General features: G+C 33.7%; 1 protein-coding gene across 1 annotated transcript in view; it reads right to left on the reverse strand.

Annotated features, from left to right (window-relative positions):
* Nucleotides 1-22,117, reverse strand: part of lmf1 (lipase maturation factor 1) — a 42,795-nt gene that overhangs the window by 10,681 nt on the left and 9,997 nt on the right. Inside the window, exons 4-5 of the mRNA XM_067369556.1 lie at nucleotides 21,295-21,443; nucleotides 13,315-13,380 (exon numbers count right to left, since the gene is read on the reverse strand). Coding sequence (XP_067225657.1) covers nucleotides 13,315-13,380; nucleotides 21,295-21,443 — 215 coding nt within the window. The remainder of the gene's footprint in view (nucleotides 1-13,314; nucleotides 13,381-21,294; nucleotides 21,444-22,117) is intronic.

Here is a 22,117-nt window from a genome sequence, read left to right on the forward strand (position 1 = left end):
GGCAGTGTGAAAGGATGCAGTGTGGCAGGAGGAAGGATGGTGCGCTGACTGGCGCCTGTGGTGGCCTCTGTCACAGAGAGTGTTGAAGTCATTGGCTTCATCTGAAATCGCATGCTTCACTGCTATATAGTAGGCAAAAAAAAGTTTGGACATGGGGAAAAAGTGAGGCCATGGGAAGGGATTTATGAATGGCAGTGAAGCGACGCAACTGATGCTGGTAGGTCACATGATAATGATAACATGGGGAATGTAGTACGACCAGATTACATTCATGCTGTATAGATTAGAACATACTTTTTTAGTGGTTGTGACAGTAATTAGTTATTCAAAATAAGTACCTACTCAAGAAAGTATGTGATTTCAGGTGCAGCTATGGAGGAAGTAATTCATGACTGGTACCTGGGCCCTATGAAATCAGTTTTATTTTTTCCCAAATTCCGTTTTAATTTTTCTGGATTCCGTTTTTTCCGCTTTATTTATTTTTTAAATCCATTTTAATGGTTAAATTAAATTTTAGTAATCAAAAAACATGTCTAATTAATTGAAATAATGAATCTTGTCCAATTTACCAACAATTTAATAAAAGTTTAACAAAAAAAAAAAAAACATTTTTTAGGGCCCTACGTTTTATTCTTTCCCCTCAAATTTTATTTTTAGCCAAAATTCTGTTTTCTGGATTCCATTTTAATGGCTTAATTCCATTTTGATAATCAAAAAGCATGTCTAATTAATTGAATTCTTAAAAACAACAATATTTATTTATTAAAAAAAATATATATATATATATATTTTTTTCAGAAGTTCTGTTGTGTATTTTAATTTTTCTGGCAATCAAATGAACGCATACCATTTAATTTATCTTTTAATCATGTAATTATAAATAGTCTTTTTGCAGTTCAATATTCACAGTCACTAGTCTATATCACGATTTAATTTACGTGTACTGACCTGCTTTTAATTCATTCATCAAAAATTTGACAAATTCCGTGACATTCCGCGTTATATAGTAAATTCCGTTTTTATGAATGGATTCTGCGATTCCGTCCGCGATTCCGTGATTGCGGAAATTATAGGGCCCTACCTAGAGATAGGAGTAGTAGTAAAGCAAGAGTCAACCAGCCACTGGTATTAATCCATGGAATAAAAATTGACAGTATTTTTATGGAATATTGCATTTATTATAAATTATTTTGCCGTGAACATTATTATTGTGCCTCGTAATCTTGAATCAGAATAACTACCCCTGCATCTTGCAGAAACATCTCTTCTCTGATGATGAGGGCGGGGCAACCTGTCACTCAAGCCCCACCCTACATTTGTTCTTGTTTGAGAAGCCATTTCACTCAGATATACGTCATAATAGGGAAGAAAAATTAGCGCAACTTACGTTTAATGCCAACTTTAATAAAGTGGGCTCATCTCACTACAGAGTAGTATTCTGATAGGTAAAGCTTAAACTTTAACAAAGTTTTAAGCTGGGCTTTTTTTTTTTTTATAGTAAACTAAAATTATAAGGGGAAAAAAAATAATCCCTTTCTTGAAATATAATAAATATTAATTGAAATATCAACTGAAATTCTCATTTTAAATGAGTTTAACTTGATGTACCAAAACTAGCTAAAACTGAAATAAAAACAAGAAAATTACTAAAACTTTAACTTAAAACAAAAAACATAAAAATAAAAACTCATTTAAAATAATATTGTTTTCTGGTACAAAAATCTAAACAAGACAAAATATCTGCCAATTGGGAAAGAAAAATTAAAACTTCAATAGGGGAAACAAGTTCATTTTCAGCAAAGACTCAATTTTGATTCATTTTTCAGAAAACTTCATATCTTATGTTATCATCTCAAATAAATATATGTTAATTTAAGAATTGTTTTAGATATTTGAACTTTAAAACAAGACATGAAGGAAGACAAGTCAATACTTGGAAAAAAAAAAAAAAAAATCATTTTTTGAAGAAGAGCATGAAGCTCGCGACACCAAGGTAATGGGTTCAACTCCCAGGGAATGCATGAACTGATAAAATGCATGCCTTCAATGCAATGTAAGCATCTACCAAATGCATAAATGTATATGTAATGAAAAAAATGAAGGTTAAATCCAAATAGTGTACCAGCAGTGTGAACGAGCCAGCAAATGGAGACTTACTGAGATCATTTTCTAGCTGCGCTTGAAAAACAGGTTCCTGGAAAGATTTTGTGATTGCGCTCTACTATGATTTGCTCTGAAAAACACTTCTAAATGGCAATTTAAACATATTATATTAAATATATTACATTACTATTCCACTTCCAAGATATCTGCTGGATTGTGCATAAACAAGGATTTGAGCTAATAAAACATAACTATGCAAGGTCTTTTACCTGTTAAAGCTCCTATGAGAATAAAAAAAACCTGAGCCTAGCGTAGCAAAAAAATAATAATAATAATGAACTGGGGACTCCCTTATGGGATTAATACAATATAATTCGTCATCACTTCCTGTGAGCTTGCCAAACTGAAAAACAGAAGTGAGATGGAAAAAACTGGGGTTCTGCCCAGTCGCTGTAATATAGCATTCAAAAATTAAAAACAAGAGGTGTGGGCCACAGGCCAGGGACGAGGTCTGCTTGAGCAACGAAGGTTAAGGAAAAGAGACCCAGGAAAAGGAAAAGAGCAATGAACTTATGAATCCATACGTATTAAAGCTGTTACGAGGATGTGACCAAAACACATTGATTATCATAAAAATGCTTGTGCATACATTCAAATACATGCTGAACTAGAGTCTATGTGAAAAGTTATGATTGAAAAACCAGTTCTGTTCTAATTGGGGACCAGCCTGGTTTCATACGGACATAAATCCTCAGGCTTATTACAATGTTCAGTTGTAGCCCTAAAACAGGAGCGCAAATTAGTTCCATACACTGTTAACTCAAGTCAACCGTTAAATTCCTGTGTGTGTTTGATACATTAATATTTTTGGGCTTTTTTTAAGCCGAAACACCACCACAAACCTGTGCCGTGGGCCACACAAAAAACTTTATAAAGATCATGAATGTGCCCCATTATACATACAAATATGTACAAAAAGTAACATAAATGTAAATTATATATAAATACACACTAACTTTCGTTAGATTCAATTAATTGTGATTACTCTACTTGACAGCACTAATATTCACATGTTAATACGATTAATAGATGTGATTAATCCTGAGTAACTGATTTGACAGCACTAATATACAAATATACGTTAGATGCGATTAATCGCGATCAATCGATTTGATATATATATATATATATATATATATATATATATATATATATATATATATATATATATGATATATATACACACACACACACAAACTTTTTAGATGCCATTAATCGTGATTGATTTGTCATCACTAATATACAAACCTGATTAATCGATTTGATAACACTCACTCTAAGTGCTGTGAAATTGATTAATTGCATCTAACAAAAGTTTGTGTATATATTTAGAAGTTTGTATATACAGTATATTGTGTTTAGATGCGATTAATCACGATTAATCGATTTGATAGCATATGTAAGTGCTGTCAAATCCATTAACTGTATCTAACAAACATTTGTATATACTGGTGCTGTCAAATCAATTAATCATGATTAATTACATCTAACACAAACGTTTGTAATTATATATAGAAACTTTTAAATGTATTTATAGGCAAACAAACTTTTGTTAGATGCGATTAATCATGATTAATCACTTTGACAGCACTAATATAAATGCTGATTTTATCGATTAAGTGCGATTAAGTGCAACTAACATAAAAGGTTGTGTGTGTATATATATATATATATATATATATATATATATATATATACACACACACACACACACACACACACCACAAACTTTTGTTAGATGCGATTAATCACAATTAATTGATTTGATAGCACTCATGTGTAAAGGCTGTTGAATCGATTAATTGCGTCTAACATAAACATCTGTATATACTGGTGCAGTCAAATTGATTAATCGCTTTTAATTGCATCTAACAAAAGTTTGCAATTGTATATAGAAACATATATAGATATACTTTTCTTAGATGTGAATAATCATGATTAATCAATTCGACTGCACTAATAACAAAAGTTTGTAACAACTAACAAAAGTTTGTATATATTAGTGCAGTCAAATCGATTAATTGCAATCAATCAACTTGACTTCACTAATATACACACACACACTTTTATGTTAGATGTGATTAATCATGAGTAATCAATTTGACAGCACTAATATACAATCTTATGTTAGATGCGATTAATCGTGATTAATAGATTTGACAGAATTATATATATATATATATATATATATATATATATATATATATATATATATATATATATATATATATATATATATGTATGTATGTATGCTAAATGTATGTATGTATGTATGTATGTATATACATATATACACACACACACTTATTTTTTTTATGAATAATATAAAAAAAAAAATGCTAGTGATGAAGTGCCATTCAAATCATCTTTTTTTTCCCAGTCAATCAGTGAATTGATAATAGATGACCAGTAATGGAATAACATATGTCACATGATTCAGGCTGATAGGGGTTTTATTGTTTCGACTGACCTTCAACACACACACACACACACACACACATAAAGAGGAAACCTACACAGAAACACACACACATAAATGCAGTTTGGCCTTTCTGTCTCCACTGATTCACGCTTGCGTTCTGCTGCCTTATAGTGTTTTCCGGTGTGTTTTGGGGAAAAGGGACCAAGCGAGAAAGTCATTTTCAAACCGTTGCAATGACTCCTTCAATCTGGAAACGATACATGTTCTGTTTTCATTTTTCCATGGTGAGGGGATAGTAAATAGAGCACCGAATCCTCTTCCAAAACCTCTGCCTTTGCCCTCAGCGTAATCAAACTCAAAACACTAACGAAAACAAAAAGTGAATTCTTTAAAATGAGATGAAGGAAACGTATGGCTCTTCCTAATCCTGCCTATTGTTACAACCACATCTGAAGACACTGATGTGGGTGGTTTGACTAGTGGTTAAAGATCTGGGCTGGTAACCAAAAAAGGTTGCAGGTTCAAATCCCGCCTTGAGCAAGGCTCTTAAAGGGATAGTTCACCCAAAATTAAATGTCTGCCATCATTTACTCACCCTCAGCAAATAAGAACTGCTGAAACTAGTCATCAAAAATTGCAGTTTTCCTGTTAAATTTAAATAATTACAGTCTTCCGACCAATCACAACACACTTGGCTATCTGACCAATCAGAGCAGAGGAGGCTCTTGGAGAGGTGGGGTTTAGAGACCGAATCTTCGAACAAACTGTTTGAGACACTGTGAGAAAAGAGCTGATGCTGCAATGTATTTTATGAGAAAATTTAAGTGTTTTTTGACCTAAACCTATTGTAGGAGACTCCAAAACAAAATTAGGAAACTTTAAAGGAAGCCATCAGCAGTATCAGTCTGCTGATTGCAGCGTGGCACATGGAGGTAAAACCAGGAAAACTTCCTCCATTAAGTGCTTAGTTTAATCCACTTATGGACGGCAAGCCATTGATAAAAGCAAAATTCATCCGAGCATTAAAAACAACAGTGGGGAAAACCCTTCAGGAATAATACCTTAATGAACCACACACTCTCTGACCGTGACTAACCTCTGCTGAGCGGGAATGTCACACACACTTCATTCACATATGAGCATATAGTGCTTGAAATAAAGGGTTTATTGTATTGTTTAGACACACTCTTATTGTCCTCCAAGAACAATTCATTGCCTTTATAACACCAGCACTACAGGCACACACTTCCAGACTGACCGCGTCTCATGCTGTTATCTTCACGCAAGTGCTGTCCAAAAATGAAACACCCGAGTCTGTCTTATGCAATGTTCCCTAAGAAATGTGTTCAATCGTGATCAGGTGAAACTGAGATCTTAATTACACAGAGCTTGCTTATGCTGCGTTCCAGGCAGGTTTTTGAGCTCGTAAGTCACAACTTCAAACCACGTCTCACAACTTTGTAGCGTTCCAGGAATTGTGGTAGCTAGATGTATTATATTATTCATTTGATTGCAACATTATATTGTCCTAAAGTCTATTTCTCACTGTGTACCACTTGCATAAACTCTGCAACCGTAGGGGCTACCATTGTTGTTTGGAACAACATCAGAGCGCGGAACTGGGAGTACATCGATCTAGTACGAGTTCACGGGTGGGAAGTCACGGGTTTGACTGCCTTTCCAGTGCACTTTCACGGTAGAAGTTTGGAAAAACACAGGTTACGGGTTGCCTGGAACTCATATACTCAAGAAACCTACAATGTTATTCTTGATTTCAATGCTAATTCAGAAGACGTTAGAAAATGACCGATTGTTTCACTAGATAAGACCCTTATTTCTCGTCTGGTATCGTTTAAAGCTCTTTGCAGCTGCACTGAAACTGTAATTTTGTCCTTCAACCATTTGGAGGCCATTGAAGTCCACTATATGGAGAAAAATCCTGGAATGTTTTCATCAAAAACCTTCATTTCTTTTTGACTGAAGAAAGAAAGACATGAACATCTTGGATGATTATCCTTTAAATGTTAAATTTTTATTTTAATTTTTAGTTAAAATATTAGTAATTTTGTTGAGTTTCTAGTTGAGTCTCTAATATGACTACAAATTTTTTTGGCAAGTCAATAAAAATGAGAAAAGTTTAAATAAAATACTGTAATAAATACTGTAAATACTGTACGTGTTTTATATTTATATAATATTTTGTAAATATATTTATATTTATACAAGTAACAATTTTTTTTTTTCATGGTTTTAGATTTAGTTAACTATATTAACCTTAATCTAATTGAATTAGTTCTTATTTGTATATTTTTGATTTTCATTTTAGTTAAAGTTTTAGAAATTTTGTTACATTTTTATTTTTATTTTATTTAAATGTATGTTTTTTTTTGTCTATACTGTTTATTCATTTTTATTTTCGTTTTTAGTTTATTTTAGTACAAGTTTAACTATGCGAAAATGAGAAATGTTTAGATAAAGTAAGATTGTTGTATATATTTTATTTCAGGTAACAATTTTTAAAATAATTTTATTAAACTATAATAACCTTTATCTGATTGAATTAGTTGAATTTTAATTTTTAAAGTTTTAATTTTTATTGTCTTTTTTAGTTTCTTTTGTTACAAGTTAAATTAAATGAAAATGAGAAATGTTTAAATAAAATATTTTTTTATTTATTGTTTAATTTATTTCATTTTAATGAACAAAAACATTTTTTTTCGTGGTTTTAGTTTTATTTAACAATAATAACCCCGATCTAATAGAATTATTTCTGATTTGTATATTTTCTTTTTTCTTTTAGTTTTAGTTGAAGTTCTAGTAATTTTGTTGCATTTTATTATTATTTTATTTTGTTTATTACAAGTTAAACTATGTGAAAGTAAAAAGTTATTTTTTATATATTTTATTTTAAGTGGCTTTAGTTAACTTTAATAACTTTATCTGACTGAATTAGTTCTTATTTGTATATTTTCATTGTTTTAATTTTTAATTTCTACTTTTATTTATTAATCACCTAAATTAAAATTAAAAAATAAAATATGCTTTTTTAAATATTTTATTTCAGTTTATTTCATTTTAGTTTTTTTTTTTTTTTTTTTAAGGTTTAAGTTTTATTTAACTATAATAAATTGTGATTTTTTTCCCCCGCATTCTTTGTTACTGCTGTCAGGTTACAGTCGGATCGTGAGCGAAAGGCCTTTTTCCACGTCCGCCCCTGAATTCTCAACTGGACTGAGGGCTGGACTCTGATGCTGTTACTCCAGGACAATGACATTGTTGTTTTCAAGTCATTCCAGTGCCGTTTTGGCTTCATATTTGAAAGCATCGACTTGCTGGAAAGCAAATCTTGTCTCAAGTTGCAGGTGCAGAATCCATCAGGATTCCCTCAAGCTTCATTCAGTTGAGATATCATGTGACATGTTTTTAATAATGCCTTTCTCTTCAACATGACCAAATCTCAATCTCTTCAGCTATATCTGTGTTATAACTCTTCATGGTGTAAGTTCGGCCACAATACTGACTCGCCAAAAGTTGAGCCTTCCAGTGTTTTGTTTATGTAACAATCATCCCAAATCCCTCGACTTACACAGAAGATCTCATTTACCTTCTTATATAACCGCGAAAACCAACGGAGAACATTTCAATACATTTTGACATCAGAGAGTCTTTTTTTGTTGCTCAGTAGCAAAACGTAAGACCACAAGGCTGAGGGTTACATAAGCCAAAATATATATTATTATATTCTCAGAAATGTGCTTAATATCAAAACACTGCAAAAAAAAAAAAAATAATAATAATTTAAAAAATATCTATCACTACTAGCAAAACCTTGCAACTAGCCTTGGGCATACTAACAATGGGCAAAATCATGCTAGCAACATATTAAAATATGCTATCAATGTACAAATTCATGCAAATCGCATGCTAGCAATGTGGTAAATCATGTTAGCAACATGCTAAAACATGCAAGCAATGTGCTAATTCATGCTTGAATCATGCTAGCATTGTGTTAAATCAACATGTTGAGAATGGCGTAAATCATGCTAGCAAATATTTGAAATGTTAAATCATGCTAGAAACATGCTAACAACGGGTTAAAACGTTAATGATAAAACAAATCTATGTGCTAATTCATGTTCTATCTGTCTATCTAACTGTCTGTCTGTCTATCTATCTGTCTGTCTGTTTGTCTGTCTGTCTGTCTATCTATCTGTCTATCTAACTGTCTGTCTGTCAATCTATCTATCTATCTGTCTGTCTGTCTATCTAACTGTCTGCCTGTTTGTCTGTCTGTCTATCTATCTATCTGTCTGTCTACCTGTCAGTCTATCTGTCTATCTAACTGTTTGTCTGTCTATCTATCTGTCTATCTATCTAACTGTCTGTCTGTCTATCTATCTGTCTAACTGTCTGTCTGTCTAACTGTGTGTGTGTGTGTGTCTGTCTGTCTAACTGTGTGTGTGTGTCTGTCTATCTAACTGTGTGTGTGTCTGTCTGTCTAACTGTGTCTGTGTCTGTCTAAATGTCTGTCTGTCTGTCTATCTAACTGTCTGTCTATCTAACTGTCTGTCTGTTTGTCTGTCTGTCTATCTATCTATCTGTCTGTCTATCTAACTGTCTGTCTATCGGTCTATCTAACTGTCTGTCTGTCTATCTATCTGTCTGTCTATCTAACTGTCTGTCCGTCTGTCTATCTAACTGTCTGTCTGTCTATCTAACTGTCTGTCTGTCTAACTGTCTGTCTGTCTGTCTAACTGTGTCTATCTATCTATCTATCTATCTATCTATCTATCTGTCTGTCTGTCTGTCTATCTAACTGTCTGTCTGTCTGTCTAACTGTTTGTCTGTCTATCTATCTGTCTGTCTATCTAACTGTCTGTCTGTCTATCTAACCGTCTGTCTGTCTGTCTATCTAACTGTCTGTCTGTCTAACTGTCTGTCTGTCTATCTATCTATCTGTCTATCTAACTGCCTGTCTGTCTAACTGTGTCTGTCTGTCTGTCTATCTAAATGTCTGTCTGTCTGTCTATCTAAATGTCTGTCTGTCTGTCTGTCTATCTAACTGTCTGTCTGTCTATCTAACTGTCTGTCTATCTAACTGTCTGTCTATCTAACTGTCTGTCTGTCTATCTAAATGTCTGTCTGTCTAACTGTGTCTGTCTGTCTGTCTATCTAAATGTTTGTCTGTCTGTCTATCTAACTGTCTGTCTGTCTATCTAACTGTCTGTCTATCTATCTATCTGTCTATCTAACTGTCTGTCTGTCTATCTATCTGTCTGTCTATCTAACTGTTTGTCTGTCTATCTATCTATCTGTCTATCTAACTGCCTGTCTGTCTAACTAACTGTCTGTCTGTCTAACTGTGTCTGTCTGTCTGTCTATCTAAATGTCTGTCTGTCTGTCTATCTAACTGTCTGTCTGTCTGTCTATCTAACTGTCTGTCTATCTAACTGTCTGTCTGTCTATCTAACTGTCTGTCTGTCTGTCTATCTAACTGTCTGTCTGTCTATCTAACTGTCTGTCTGTCTATCTATCTATCTGTCTATCTAACTGTCTGTCTGTCTGTCTATCTAACTGTCTGTCTGTCTATCTAACTGTCTGTCTGTCTATCTAACTGTCTGTCTGTCTATCTATCTATCTGTCTATCTAACTGTCTGTCTGTCTATCTAACTGTCTGTCTATCTAACTGTCTGTCTATCTAACTGTCTGTCTATCTAACTGTCTGTCTGTCTATCTATCTATCTGTCTGTCTATCTAACTGTCTGTCTATCGGTCTATCTAACTGTCTGTCTGTCTATCTATCTGTCTGTCTATCTAACTGTCTGTCTGTCTAACTGTCTGTCTGTCTAACTGTCTGTCTGTCTAACTGTCTGTCTGTCTAACTGTCTGTCTGTCTGTCTAACTGTGTCTATCTATCTATCTATCTATCTATCTATCTATCTATCTATCTATCTATCTATCTATCTATCTGTCTGTCTGTCTGTCTGTCTGTCTATCTAACTGTCTGTCTGTCTGTCTAACTGTTTGTCTGTCTATCTATCTGTCTGTCTATCTAACTGTCTGTCTGTCTATCTAACTGTCTGTCTGTCTAACTGTGTCTGTCTGTCTGTCTATCTAAATGTCTGTCTGTCTAACTGTGTCTGTCTGTCTGTCTGTCTATCTAAATGTCTGTCTGTCTGTCTGTCTGTCTATCTAACTGTCTGTCTGTCTGTCTATCTAACTGTCTGTCTGTCTATCTATCTATCTATCTATCTAACTGTCTGTCTGTCTATCTATCTATCTATCTGTCTATCTAACTGTCTGTCTGTCTATCTATCTATCTGTCTATCTAACTGCCTGTCTGTCTGTCTAACTGTGTCTGTCTGTCTGTCTAACTGTGTCTGTCTGTCTGTCTATCTAAATGTCTGTCTGTCTGTCTATCTAACTGTCTGTCTGTCTGTCTATCTAACTGTCTGTCTGTCTATCTATCTATCTGTCTATCTAACTGTCTGTCTGTCTATCTAACTGTCTGTCTGTCTATCTAACTGTCTTTCTGTCTATCTATCTATCTATCTGTCTATCTAACTGTCTGTCTGTCTGTCTATCTAACTGTCTGTCTGTCTGTCTGTCTAACTAACTGTCTGTCTATCTAACTGTCTGTCTGTCCAACTGTGTCTGTCTGCCTGTCTATCTAAATGTCTGTCTGTCTAACTGTGTCTGTCTGTCTGTCTATCTAAATGTCTGTCTGTCTGTCTATCTAACTGTCTGTCTGTCTGTCTATCTAACTGTCTGTCTGTCTATCTAACTGTCTGTCTGTCTATCTATCTATCTGTCTATCTAACTGTCTGTCTGTCTATCTAACTGTCTGTCTGTCTATCTATCTATCTGTCTATCTAACTGTCTGTCTGTCTATCTATCTATCTGTCTATCTAACTGCCTGTCTGTCTGTCTAACTAACTGTCTGTCTGTCTAACTGTGTCTGTCTGTCTGTCTATCTAAATGTCTGTCTGTCTGTCTATCTAACTGTCTGTCTGTCTGTCTATCTAACTGTCTGTCTGTCTATCTAACTGTCTGTCTATCTAACTGTCTGTCTGTCTATCTAACTGTCTGTCTGTCTGTCTATCTAACTGTCTGTCTGTCTATCTATCTGTCTGTCTGTCTGTCTATCTAACTGTCTGTCTGTCTATCTATCTATCTATCTATCTGTCTATCTTACTGTCTGTCTGTCTGTCTGTCTGTCTATCTAACTGTCTGTCTGTCTGTCTATCTAACTGTCTGTCTGTCTATCTAACTGTCTGTCTGTCTATCTAACTGTCTGTCTGTCTATCTATCTATCTGTCTATCTAACTGTCTGTCTGTCTATCTAACTGTCTGTCTATTTAACTGTCTGTCTATCTAACTGTCTGTCTGTCTGTCTATCTATCTATCTGTCTGTCTATCTAACTGTCTGTCTATCGGTCTATCTAACTGTCTGTCTGTCTATCTATCTGTCTGTCTATCTAACTGTCTGTCTGTCTGTCTGTCTATCTAACTGTCTGTCTGTCTGTCTAACTGTGTCTATCTATCTATCTAACTGTGTCTATCTATCTATCTATCTATCTATCTATCTATCTATCTATCTATCTATCTATCTATCTATCTATCTGTCTGTCTGTCTGTCTGTCTGTCTATCTAACTGTCTGTCTGTCTGTCTAACTGTTTGTCTGTCTATCTATCTGTCTGTCTATCTAACTGTCTGTCTGTCTATCTAACTGTCTGTCTGTCTATCTAACTGTCTGTCTGTCTAACTGTGTCTGTCTGTCTGTCTATCTAAATGTCTGTCTGTCTAACTGTGTCTGTCTGTCTGTCTATCTAAATGTCTGTCTGTCTGTCTATCTAACTGTCTGTCTGTCTGTCTATCTAACTGTCTGTCTGTCTGTCTATCTAACTGTCTGTCTGTCTGTCTATCTAACTGTCTGTCTGTCTATCTAACTGTCTGTCTGTCTAACTGTGTCTGTCTGTCTGTCTAACTGTGTCTGTCTGTCTGTATCTATCTGTGTCTGTCTGTCTGTATCTATCTGTGTCTGTCTGTCTGTATCTATCTGTCTGTCTGTCTGTCTGTATCTATCTGTCTGTCTATCTAAATGTCTGTCTGTCTGTCTGTGTGTGTCTGTCTGTCTGTATCTATCTGTCTGTCTGTCTGTCTGTCTAACTGTCTGTCTGTCTATCTATCTAAATGTCTGTCTGTCTGTCTATCTAAATGTCTGTCTGTCTGTCTGTATCTAACTGTCTGTCTGTCTGTCTGTCTAACTGTGTCTGTCTGTCTATCTTACTGTGTCTGTCTGTCTGTCTGTCTTTCTGTCTGTCTGTCTGTCTGTCTATCTGTCTATCTGTCTGTTTGTCTGTCTGTCTGTCCGTCTGTCTATCTAACCGTCCTTCCGTCTGGTCTGTCCGTCTGTCTGTCTAGCAAATATTTGAAATGTCAAATCATGCTACAAACAACAGGTTAAAACATTAATGATAAAACATAATGTGCTAATTCATGTTCTATCTGTCTATCTATCTATTCTAAAATCTTGATTTAAGATTGTTTAGATATTTGGTTCTAACATACTGCTTCTTTGTATGTTCTTCACAGGGGATTTATTAAGAGATTAAAACTACTAAACTAATGATTATTATGGACAAAGCTTGATGAAAAAGCTTCATATAAATAAACTAAACCTTCAAAAACCAGACACAAAACAAAGCAAATCTGTTCACATTCTCACCTCATAATGGTAGTCCATGCAGGTGAGATCCGTCCAGCACCGGTCACCTCTGATCTTGATCAAACCCTGACGACACGGAGACAAAGAGAGAAACAAGGACAATGCAGTCAAACCACTTTGAACATTTATTTAAACATATTTCAAAGTTATTGCAACGGAACAGAAAGGGTTAATAATAAACTGTGCACTTTTTTGTGTGCATACAAGCAAACAGTTGAAACAACCTTTCATTCAAAAAAGTGAAATTTGACAATTAGTTATACTGATAAGCAATGATGTGAACACTAAATCTTCTGATATCTTCAGATTATGATATACAGGTTTATCAGCAAAGATTTGATCATGTTGATCATTTAGAGGCCTTAGAAATGTGCATATCAAATATGATACAGTAGGCTTTATAGGGTTAAATCAACAGTTTATTCTACTCACAAGGCCGTACGACTTTTTTTCCTTCTACTGAATTGTTGTTTTTAGGCCGGAATAAATGACTTTTTTACATTTCAGAAAAGTCAAAGGTTTAGAACAACGTGAGAGTAAAAAAAATAATAGAATTTTTCATTTCAAATGGCTGAACTGTTCCTTTAAGAACTACATCATGAACGCTAAGAAAAAGAGCTTCCACTCCCCATCAAATGTATTACTGGTGGCAGATTTTAAACATTTTAAGTGCTGACAGCTGTTTTTCTTAACCTGCTGTGATCTGGATCTCATTGTACCAGTTCAACCAGGAAATCCAACTACATGTTAAGTCACAATAGAGTGAGGTCAAGAGTAACATTTAGTACGGGATCCATGTAGGAACAGTCGGATCATTCACATCCCAGAAAGAGAAACGACTGCACCAGTAACTTTCGCTGCTTATCAAGTGCATTCTTGCATTTATGTCATTAAGGATAATGTAATAAGGATCCTTGGAATGAGTATTAGCTCCCTAAAATGTGATTGCACTAATGTGAAAATGACCGACTCCCACCCGCATCCCACCGATCAGCTGGCCAATAAATAAAGCCAGCATTAAGAGTGTCCGAGAGCAGACGTCCAACTGGAGCTCTGCCGTCACACTGCTTTAATGACAGCAATTCACATCTTACATACTATTTACTTATTTGACGAAATTGCAAATAAATTAGATTAAAATCACTTTAACATGGTAAATAGATCCAAATCATAAGGAAATCAGTCATTTATTCCCATCTATAACAGCCATTTTGCTGTTTTTGCTGGATCTAAGGTGAAAAATGCAACAAATAAACAAGTTTCCAGTTAAAATGCATACTAATGACATTTTCAGGCTTGACATGAGTATTCATTTTTGCTTAGTGTTTCTCATCTATGCTTAAAAATCACATTAAAATTAAATATTGAAATTTATTAATTTTATCTGTATGCAAAAATGACATTTAAAATGACAAACTGCATAAAAAAAATTACTATTGCGGTTTCTAAAGGTCTCCTGAATTTCAGTTTCGGCATTGGTTCTGCTCAACGTTGAAATGTACTCTTGAATCAGGGTTATTATAGGAAAATTAAACCATAAAAAAAACATTTGTGACTTGAAATAAAATGAACGTTAACCGAAATAAATGCACAAAAAACGTATTTTATTTCAGCTAGCTGCCTAGGCAGCATTTCTCATTTTCATTTAGTCTAACTTAATGTACTAATGTCAAAAACATCCAAGAAAATTACTTTCAAATTAAAATGACACTGGAAAATATTAAAATAAACACTATTCAAAAAATATGAATACAACTATATAAGTATCTCAATGATACTAAAATAATTACTAAAAGAAGTGATGGTACGCTTCATTTTTTCTCCAAATTCATCCTTTTTAAATCATCGCCAATAAAAATATTTAAGCAAAAACTAAAATGAGCGGAAAAAAAAAAATCATTGAACCCCAGAAATTAACAGACAATGTTAATCAGAGACTCAAAATGAGCAAAAATCGGTGCAGATGCTGATATTTAGATGAACAAAAAGAAAGAAAATTTATAACAGTATAGCTTTTACTTACAAAAATGCATATAAATATCAATTTCTGCCAATAATATTAGTCTTAGTAAGATGATATTTAAATGCATTTTTTATGATCAAAGCTTTGTAGTTTTATGACATATAATGCAATGCAATGCAATACAATGATGATTGAGATAAAAGTAAATACATTTTATCTCCAAATTCATCCTCTTTAAATCATCGCCGTTCAAGCAAAAACTAAAATGAGCGAAAAATAAAATCAAAATAAACCAGTCAACCCCACAAACTGCATATGCAGTCAGTGCTTCGATCCCTTATTCAAAACAAGAACATCTCACTCGACAGCAGTACAGAAATCATCATCTTGCCAGTCGACACAGGTAACGGCAAGGGCAACTTCTCCTCATTTCTATTTCGACCAAATAATCTCAATTTAATTCCAGGTAATTAGTGTCAGTCATGCATGAGGGCAGTCAAGTATCCAGAGTTACTGTGAAAAAGCACACAGGTGCACGTGACAGGAGTTGGACCAGACGTTACTTCCATACTATCAGATGGGCGCTTGCTTATAGCTGAATTAAAAAGTCATTAACTTCTTTTTGCTGCAATTCACTTCTATAAAAGTTTAGCTGGCAGGAGACAGAGAAGTCAGAGAGAGCTGCTCTTGCCCATGCCTGACACAGCCTTAAGGAACGCCAAAAGCTCTTGCCAACCATCCGAAAGAGGAAATGTCAAACACACACACACACACACACACACACACACACACACACACACACACACACACACACACACACACACACACACACACACACACACACAGAGAGAGAGAGAGAGAGAGAGAGAGAGAGAGAGAGAGAGAGAACGTCTGAAACAGGAGAAATGTGCATGAAAACAGGAGGCATTCAGGTACACTAAAGCAACGCTGAAAGTCTCTTCCTAAATGTGCACACAAAACTGAATGTTTTACGTAATCCGTGCATGAAAAATAATAACCAACTGCACCTAAAATGCATTCTCAACCACCATTTCCCATATGTACAATGATGTAACTCGCCGATTAACTACCATAGAACGATGCATCGTTTGAGAAACTAACCAACTAGAAACTGCAGTAACATCTAAAAAACACGGGTAATGCTTCCTACTCACAAATAAACAGCATAATAGATTCAATTCTGCAGCATCATAAGTCACAATAAATGACAACATATGTATGATAACAAGTGCCTTTCATTTACAAACTCATTTCTGATAAAGAAAAAGAATAACATATGCGAAAATATTTATGCAAATAGAATTTGAGGTTAATTTAATAATTAAGTGCAATTCAAAATGATAAGTGAGCTGCCCAGACAATAATACAATCTATTTAAGTGATTAAACAATGTGGAGGAAACTTCATTTAATGGACTTGGATAAAGTCAGTTTTAATAGTGAAGTCTAGAATGACTGAACAGTAAAAATGTCAAAGCCCGTTCACAAGCCATTTGACTTCTGCTATGTGAACTTTTTTCTTATTCATTAAAAATAATTAGACTGAAAAGTGAGAGTTTTATTCTAGTACGGCCTAAACTAACTGTTTTTCTGTTTTGATTTTTATCAACAAAAAACATCAAAATTAAAGTGCTGTCACAATTTAATGAATTTGCTTTTAAGAAGATATTTTGAGATTTTTTTTTTTTTTTTTTTTTTTGTCCATATAATGAATGTCAGTCGTGACCAAATCTGCTTAGTTTCCCATCACTCATCAAATTTCTTCTTTTGTGTTGTGAAAGAAGGTCACACAGGAACGACATGAGGACAAGTAAATGATGACCATTTTCATTTCTGCAATGAAATATAACTTGAAGATTGTTGACATTTGGATAATTAGGGATTCTAAACAATTTCGGCTTGAGCAAGATGAACCTAAGCGGACTGAGCCCAGAAAATTTAATTAATATCCAATTAAATTAAATTTAAAAATAATGAACTTAAATTAAGAAAATTTTATTCAATTTAAAGGCAACTCTGGAGGAATAGAGCGCAACAGCCAGGTTCTGAAAGTAAAAACTAAATTTTCTCTGTAGGGAAATTAATTTTTTAACGATAACTTATAAACAGAAAATTCCACCAATCAGAGTCAAAACAAGCAGAACACGTCAAAGAGCTCTTTAGCTCCGCCCACTCCAATGAAGCATGGTGAACGATTTAATCGAGCAATATATATATATACTGTATATGTAATCAACATATGAGTAGTTTTATATTTCTCCATTTTTAATTCAATTATGCAATGCTTCATGGGATTGTAGTTCTGTTCCTCAGTAAAGCCGTTTAGAACACAGTCTTGTACCTTTGTATTTTTGTCCAATTTTCAAATACTTTTTAGTTCAAACCATATATATATTATTTTTTACTTAAAATAAATTTAAATTAAATTATTTTTTATTTAAATTTTAACATTTAAATTAAATTAATAATTCAATTAAAATGAACTGCAATTTAATTTAAATTATATTATTTATTTTATTTAAATTTTAAAAATTAAATCAAATTATTTATTAATTTAAAATTAAATTAAATTTAAAATAAAATAAGTTTATTTTGTTTTTAATTAATAAAATAAATTTACATTACATTATTTTTATTTAAATTTAAAAAATTAATTTAAATTATTTATTCAATTAAAATTAAATGAAATTTAATTTAAAATAAAATATATTTAATATTATTAGATTAAATTAACATTTTAACATTTAAATTAAACTTTTTATTCCATTCAAATTAACTGAAATTTAATTTAAAATAAAACTAAATAAAATCAATCAATTTAAATTATATTTATTTTATTTAAATTTAAAAATTTAAATTAAATTATTTATTAAATTAAAATGAAATTTAAAATAGAATAATTATTTATTTAGTTTTTAATAAATTTAAATTAAATTATTTTTATTTAAAAAAATTAATTTAAATTATTTAATTAAAATTAAATGACATTTAATTTAAAATAAAATCAATTTAAATTTAATTATTTATTCATTTAAATAAAAAAAAATAATTTAATTATTTATTAAATTAAATGAAATTAAAATAATAAAATAAAATAAAATAAAGAACATGTTATTAATTTAAAATTAAAGGCAACTCTGGAGTAATTAGAGATTAACTGACAGGCATAAAATCTCTAATAATGTTCTCCCGATCTGGTCTAGATTATCAGGACTATTTTACTTGATTTAGTCTGCATTAACAAACTTCTTTAGGCAGATTTATTTAGTGCATTTTTAAGCAATGGCTGCAGACGAATCTTCAAGGCGGACGGCTCATGAATATGAACAGATGGAGAAGACGCTCGAGAGCGTTTCAACACGAGCGGTTTGACTCCTGGTGGAATGTGTGAACTTCATTCGCTAAGTGAAAGATTCCCGACAAACATGAAGCAACTCTCTCCTGACATCAAAAATAACTCTCCAACAGATAATAAATGTGTGGAGCCGAGGGAATCGTGTGAACCACAAGTCCAGTCAGAAACCCAAGCCTCGAGTCTGAAGGATTTCGAGGGCTGCTTTGATGTGTGCTGAAAAAACGTCCCTTGCTGAGAAGCGGGAAAAAAGAGGAAAAGAAATGATGGTGAACGACAGCTTGGCCACCGATTCTAGCTGAGACCTTGAGTAGACTACATTCATAAACCGCTGGCGTTTCCTTCAGTGCTTCTCGGAAGAGAGAACAACTTATGAGCTAAACAACACTTTGGTCATTTGGCGAGCACAGCAAATTACTGCAAAGCATTGGTGCTAATGAATGTTTTGCCACAACAGTTCTGATTTAATTGCACTGTTAAAACGCAGAGAAATAAGCACTTGGCGAATTAAAGCATGTTCTTGTGTAACTGACCCCTGCAGATGTTTTAAAGTTCTTTTAAAGCGGATCCAGCATCCAAATACAGAACTACACTACCGGTCAAAATATTGGAATAACTATGTTTTTGAAAGAAGTCTCTTCTACTAACCAGAGCTGCCTTTATTTGATCATAAATAGATTAAAATTGTGAAATATTATTACAATTTAAAATAGCTGTTTACTATGTGAATATATGCTAAAGTGTAATTTATTCCTGTGATCAAAGCTGAATTTTCAGCATCATTACTCCAGTCTTCAGTGTCACATGATCATTCTAATATGACGATTTGCTGCTCAAGAAACATTTATGATTAGAAAAAATGATATATTTTATTTTTCAGGATTCTATAATTAATAGAAAGTTCAAAATAACAGCATTTATTTGAAATATAAATATTATGTCACATGACAAATGTCTTTAATGTCACGTTTGATCAATTTCTTTGCTGAATAAAAGTATCTTTTTTTGTTTCACCTACTCCAAACTTTTGAAATATGGCATATTGTTGTTTCCACAAAAATGTTCAACATTGATAATAATCATAAATGTTTCTTGAGCATCAAATTATCATATTAGAATGATTTCTGAAGGATCATGTGACACTGAAGACTGGAGTAATGATGCTGAAAATTCAACTTTGATCACAGAAATAAATTACAGTTTACAACATGGAAAACAGCTATTTTAAAGGTGCCCTAGAACCAGTTTTTACAAGATGTAATATAAGTCTAAGGTGTCTCCTGAATGTGTCTGTGAAGTTTCAGCTCAAAATACCCCATAGTTTTTTTTGAATACACTTTTTTTTAAACTGCCTATTTTGGAGCAGGAGAGATTTATAAAGAATGAAGTTGTGTTTATGAATTATACAGACTGCAAATGTTTAAAAATGAAAATGATGGCCCTTGTCTCCGTGAATACAGTAAGAAACTATAGTAACTTTAACCACATTTAACAGAACATTAGCAACATGCTAACAAAACATTTAGAAAGACAATTTTACAAATATCACTAAAAATATCATGTTATCATGGATCATGTCAGTTATTATCGCTCCATCTGCCATTTTTCGCTATTGTTCTTGCTTGCTTACCTAGTCTGATGATTCAGCTGTGCACAGATCCAGACGTTAATACTGGCTGCCCTTGTGTAATGCCTTGAACATGGGCTGGCATATGCAAATATTGGGACGTACATATTAATGATCCCGACTGTTACGTAACAGTCGGTGTTATGTTGAGATTCGCCTGTTTTTCGGAGGTCTTTTAAACAAATGAGATTTATATAAGAAGGAGGAAACAATGGGGTTTGAGACTATGTATGTCATAGTCTCAAACCCTATGACAAGGTATGTCATTTCCATGTACTGAACTCTTGTTATTCAACTATGCCAAGGTAAATTCAATTTTTCGATTCTAGGGCACCTTTAAATTGTAATATTTCACAATTTTTCAGTATTTTTGATCACATAAATACAGCCTCTCTGAGCAGAAGAGACTTCTTTCAAAACCAAAATGTTAATTTTTGACAGTTAACATACCTGTTAAAGCCCACATTCTACAAATAAAGCTTAAATCCACTTCATATTAATAAATAAATGTCTTGTTAATTGGCAAACACCACCAAAATACATTTTTATCCCAATCAGGGATGGAAAGAGAGTCCCAAACCTCATATAGGGCCTAAACTACACATCATCAACACTCAACGGACGTGGAGAAATCTGAGGAGATGAGTGATAATCATTACTAAAGCATTAAAACCAGCGTTTTCATTTCTCAATCTGTGAGGCGTATTTTATTCCTTGTGAGTCTGAGGGGAAACGGCTGCAGGGTTTTTACAGTTGTAAGCACTTAAAGGCAATTATATTCTTGGCCTCGTTTAACCGAACGTGCAGCTCGCCTTCCCCATTCCTCCTCATTTACGGTGCTAATTGGAAAAACATTTTCATCTACATGGCAACCTCCGTACTTTGGCAGACAATAGTTATGGGCCAGTCACAGAAGCCATAAAAAACCCAGACAGAAGTCGTCTGACGGCGTTGTACTTGTACTTCTTTTTTTTCCATATATGAGTGCAGGCATAACTGTGCATATAAGCGTACTGACCGCACCCAGCATGATGCGGACTACGAGCCAGCGGAAGGTCCAGATGGAGATAAGCGAAGGTGGGCAGCGGCGCGGCATCTGTGCCAGACTCCACAGCGGACACAAGAAGATCCCCAGAAAACCTGTTTCCAGAAGCTGGCTTTCCCAACCTGAACACACACACACAGAAACACTGACGAAATACCCACAATCATATTGCACAAGATTTCTATGTCATGTTATTGCAGAAAAATAAAACCAGCATGACAATCAAAACACTACAAAAGAGCTGCTTATGAAATCTGAATGATTCCACATGCTGTTGTATCTCAATCCTCCCATTTGCAAAGAGATTCTGCTTAATAAATCTAATATTTGAGGATTTCAGTCTCCAGTTATGAGATCTGTTAGGAGGCATGTTTCTTGCCATATGTTTAAGAGTTTTTTATCATGGATTTTTTAAAACTGCATCTGATTGTCAGCAGATGTTTATCAGTAATGGGGTGTGTATATTTTGGCATTTCAATGAACCAGAAAGGCGAATGTGTTGCGTTGTGTTTGCCACTGAAAAGAGGGAAGAATAATACATAATGCAGCAAATGTTAAAGTCACCAGGAAATCAAATGCATAATTCTCATTTTTACATGGAATATTGCTGTTTATTATAAATGATTTATCAATATTTATTCCTCGTACTCTTGAATCAGAATAACTTCGCTCCCTCGTGCAGTGACATCTCTTCTCTGATCTGATGAGGGCGGGGCAACCTGTCACTCAAATGAGATCCACCAATAGCAAGCCACAAACATCCAATCAATTCCCCATAGACAAAATCAAGCCCCGC

Source organism: Chanodichthys erythropterus, chromosome 19 (genome assembly GCF_024489055.1).
Source record: "Chanodichthys erythropterus isolate Z2021 chromosome 19, ASM2448905v1, whole genome shotgun sequence".
Lineage (NCBI taxonomy): Eukaryota > Metazoa > Chordata > Actinopteri > Cypriniformes > Xenocyprididae > Chanodichthys > Chanodichthys erythropterus.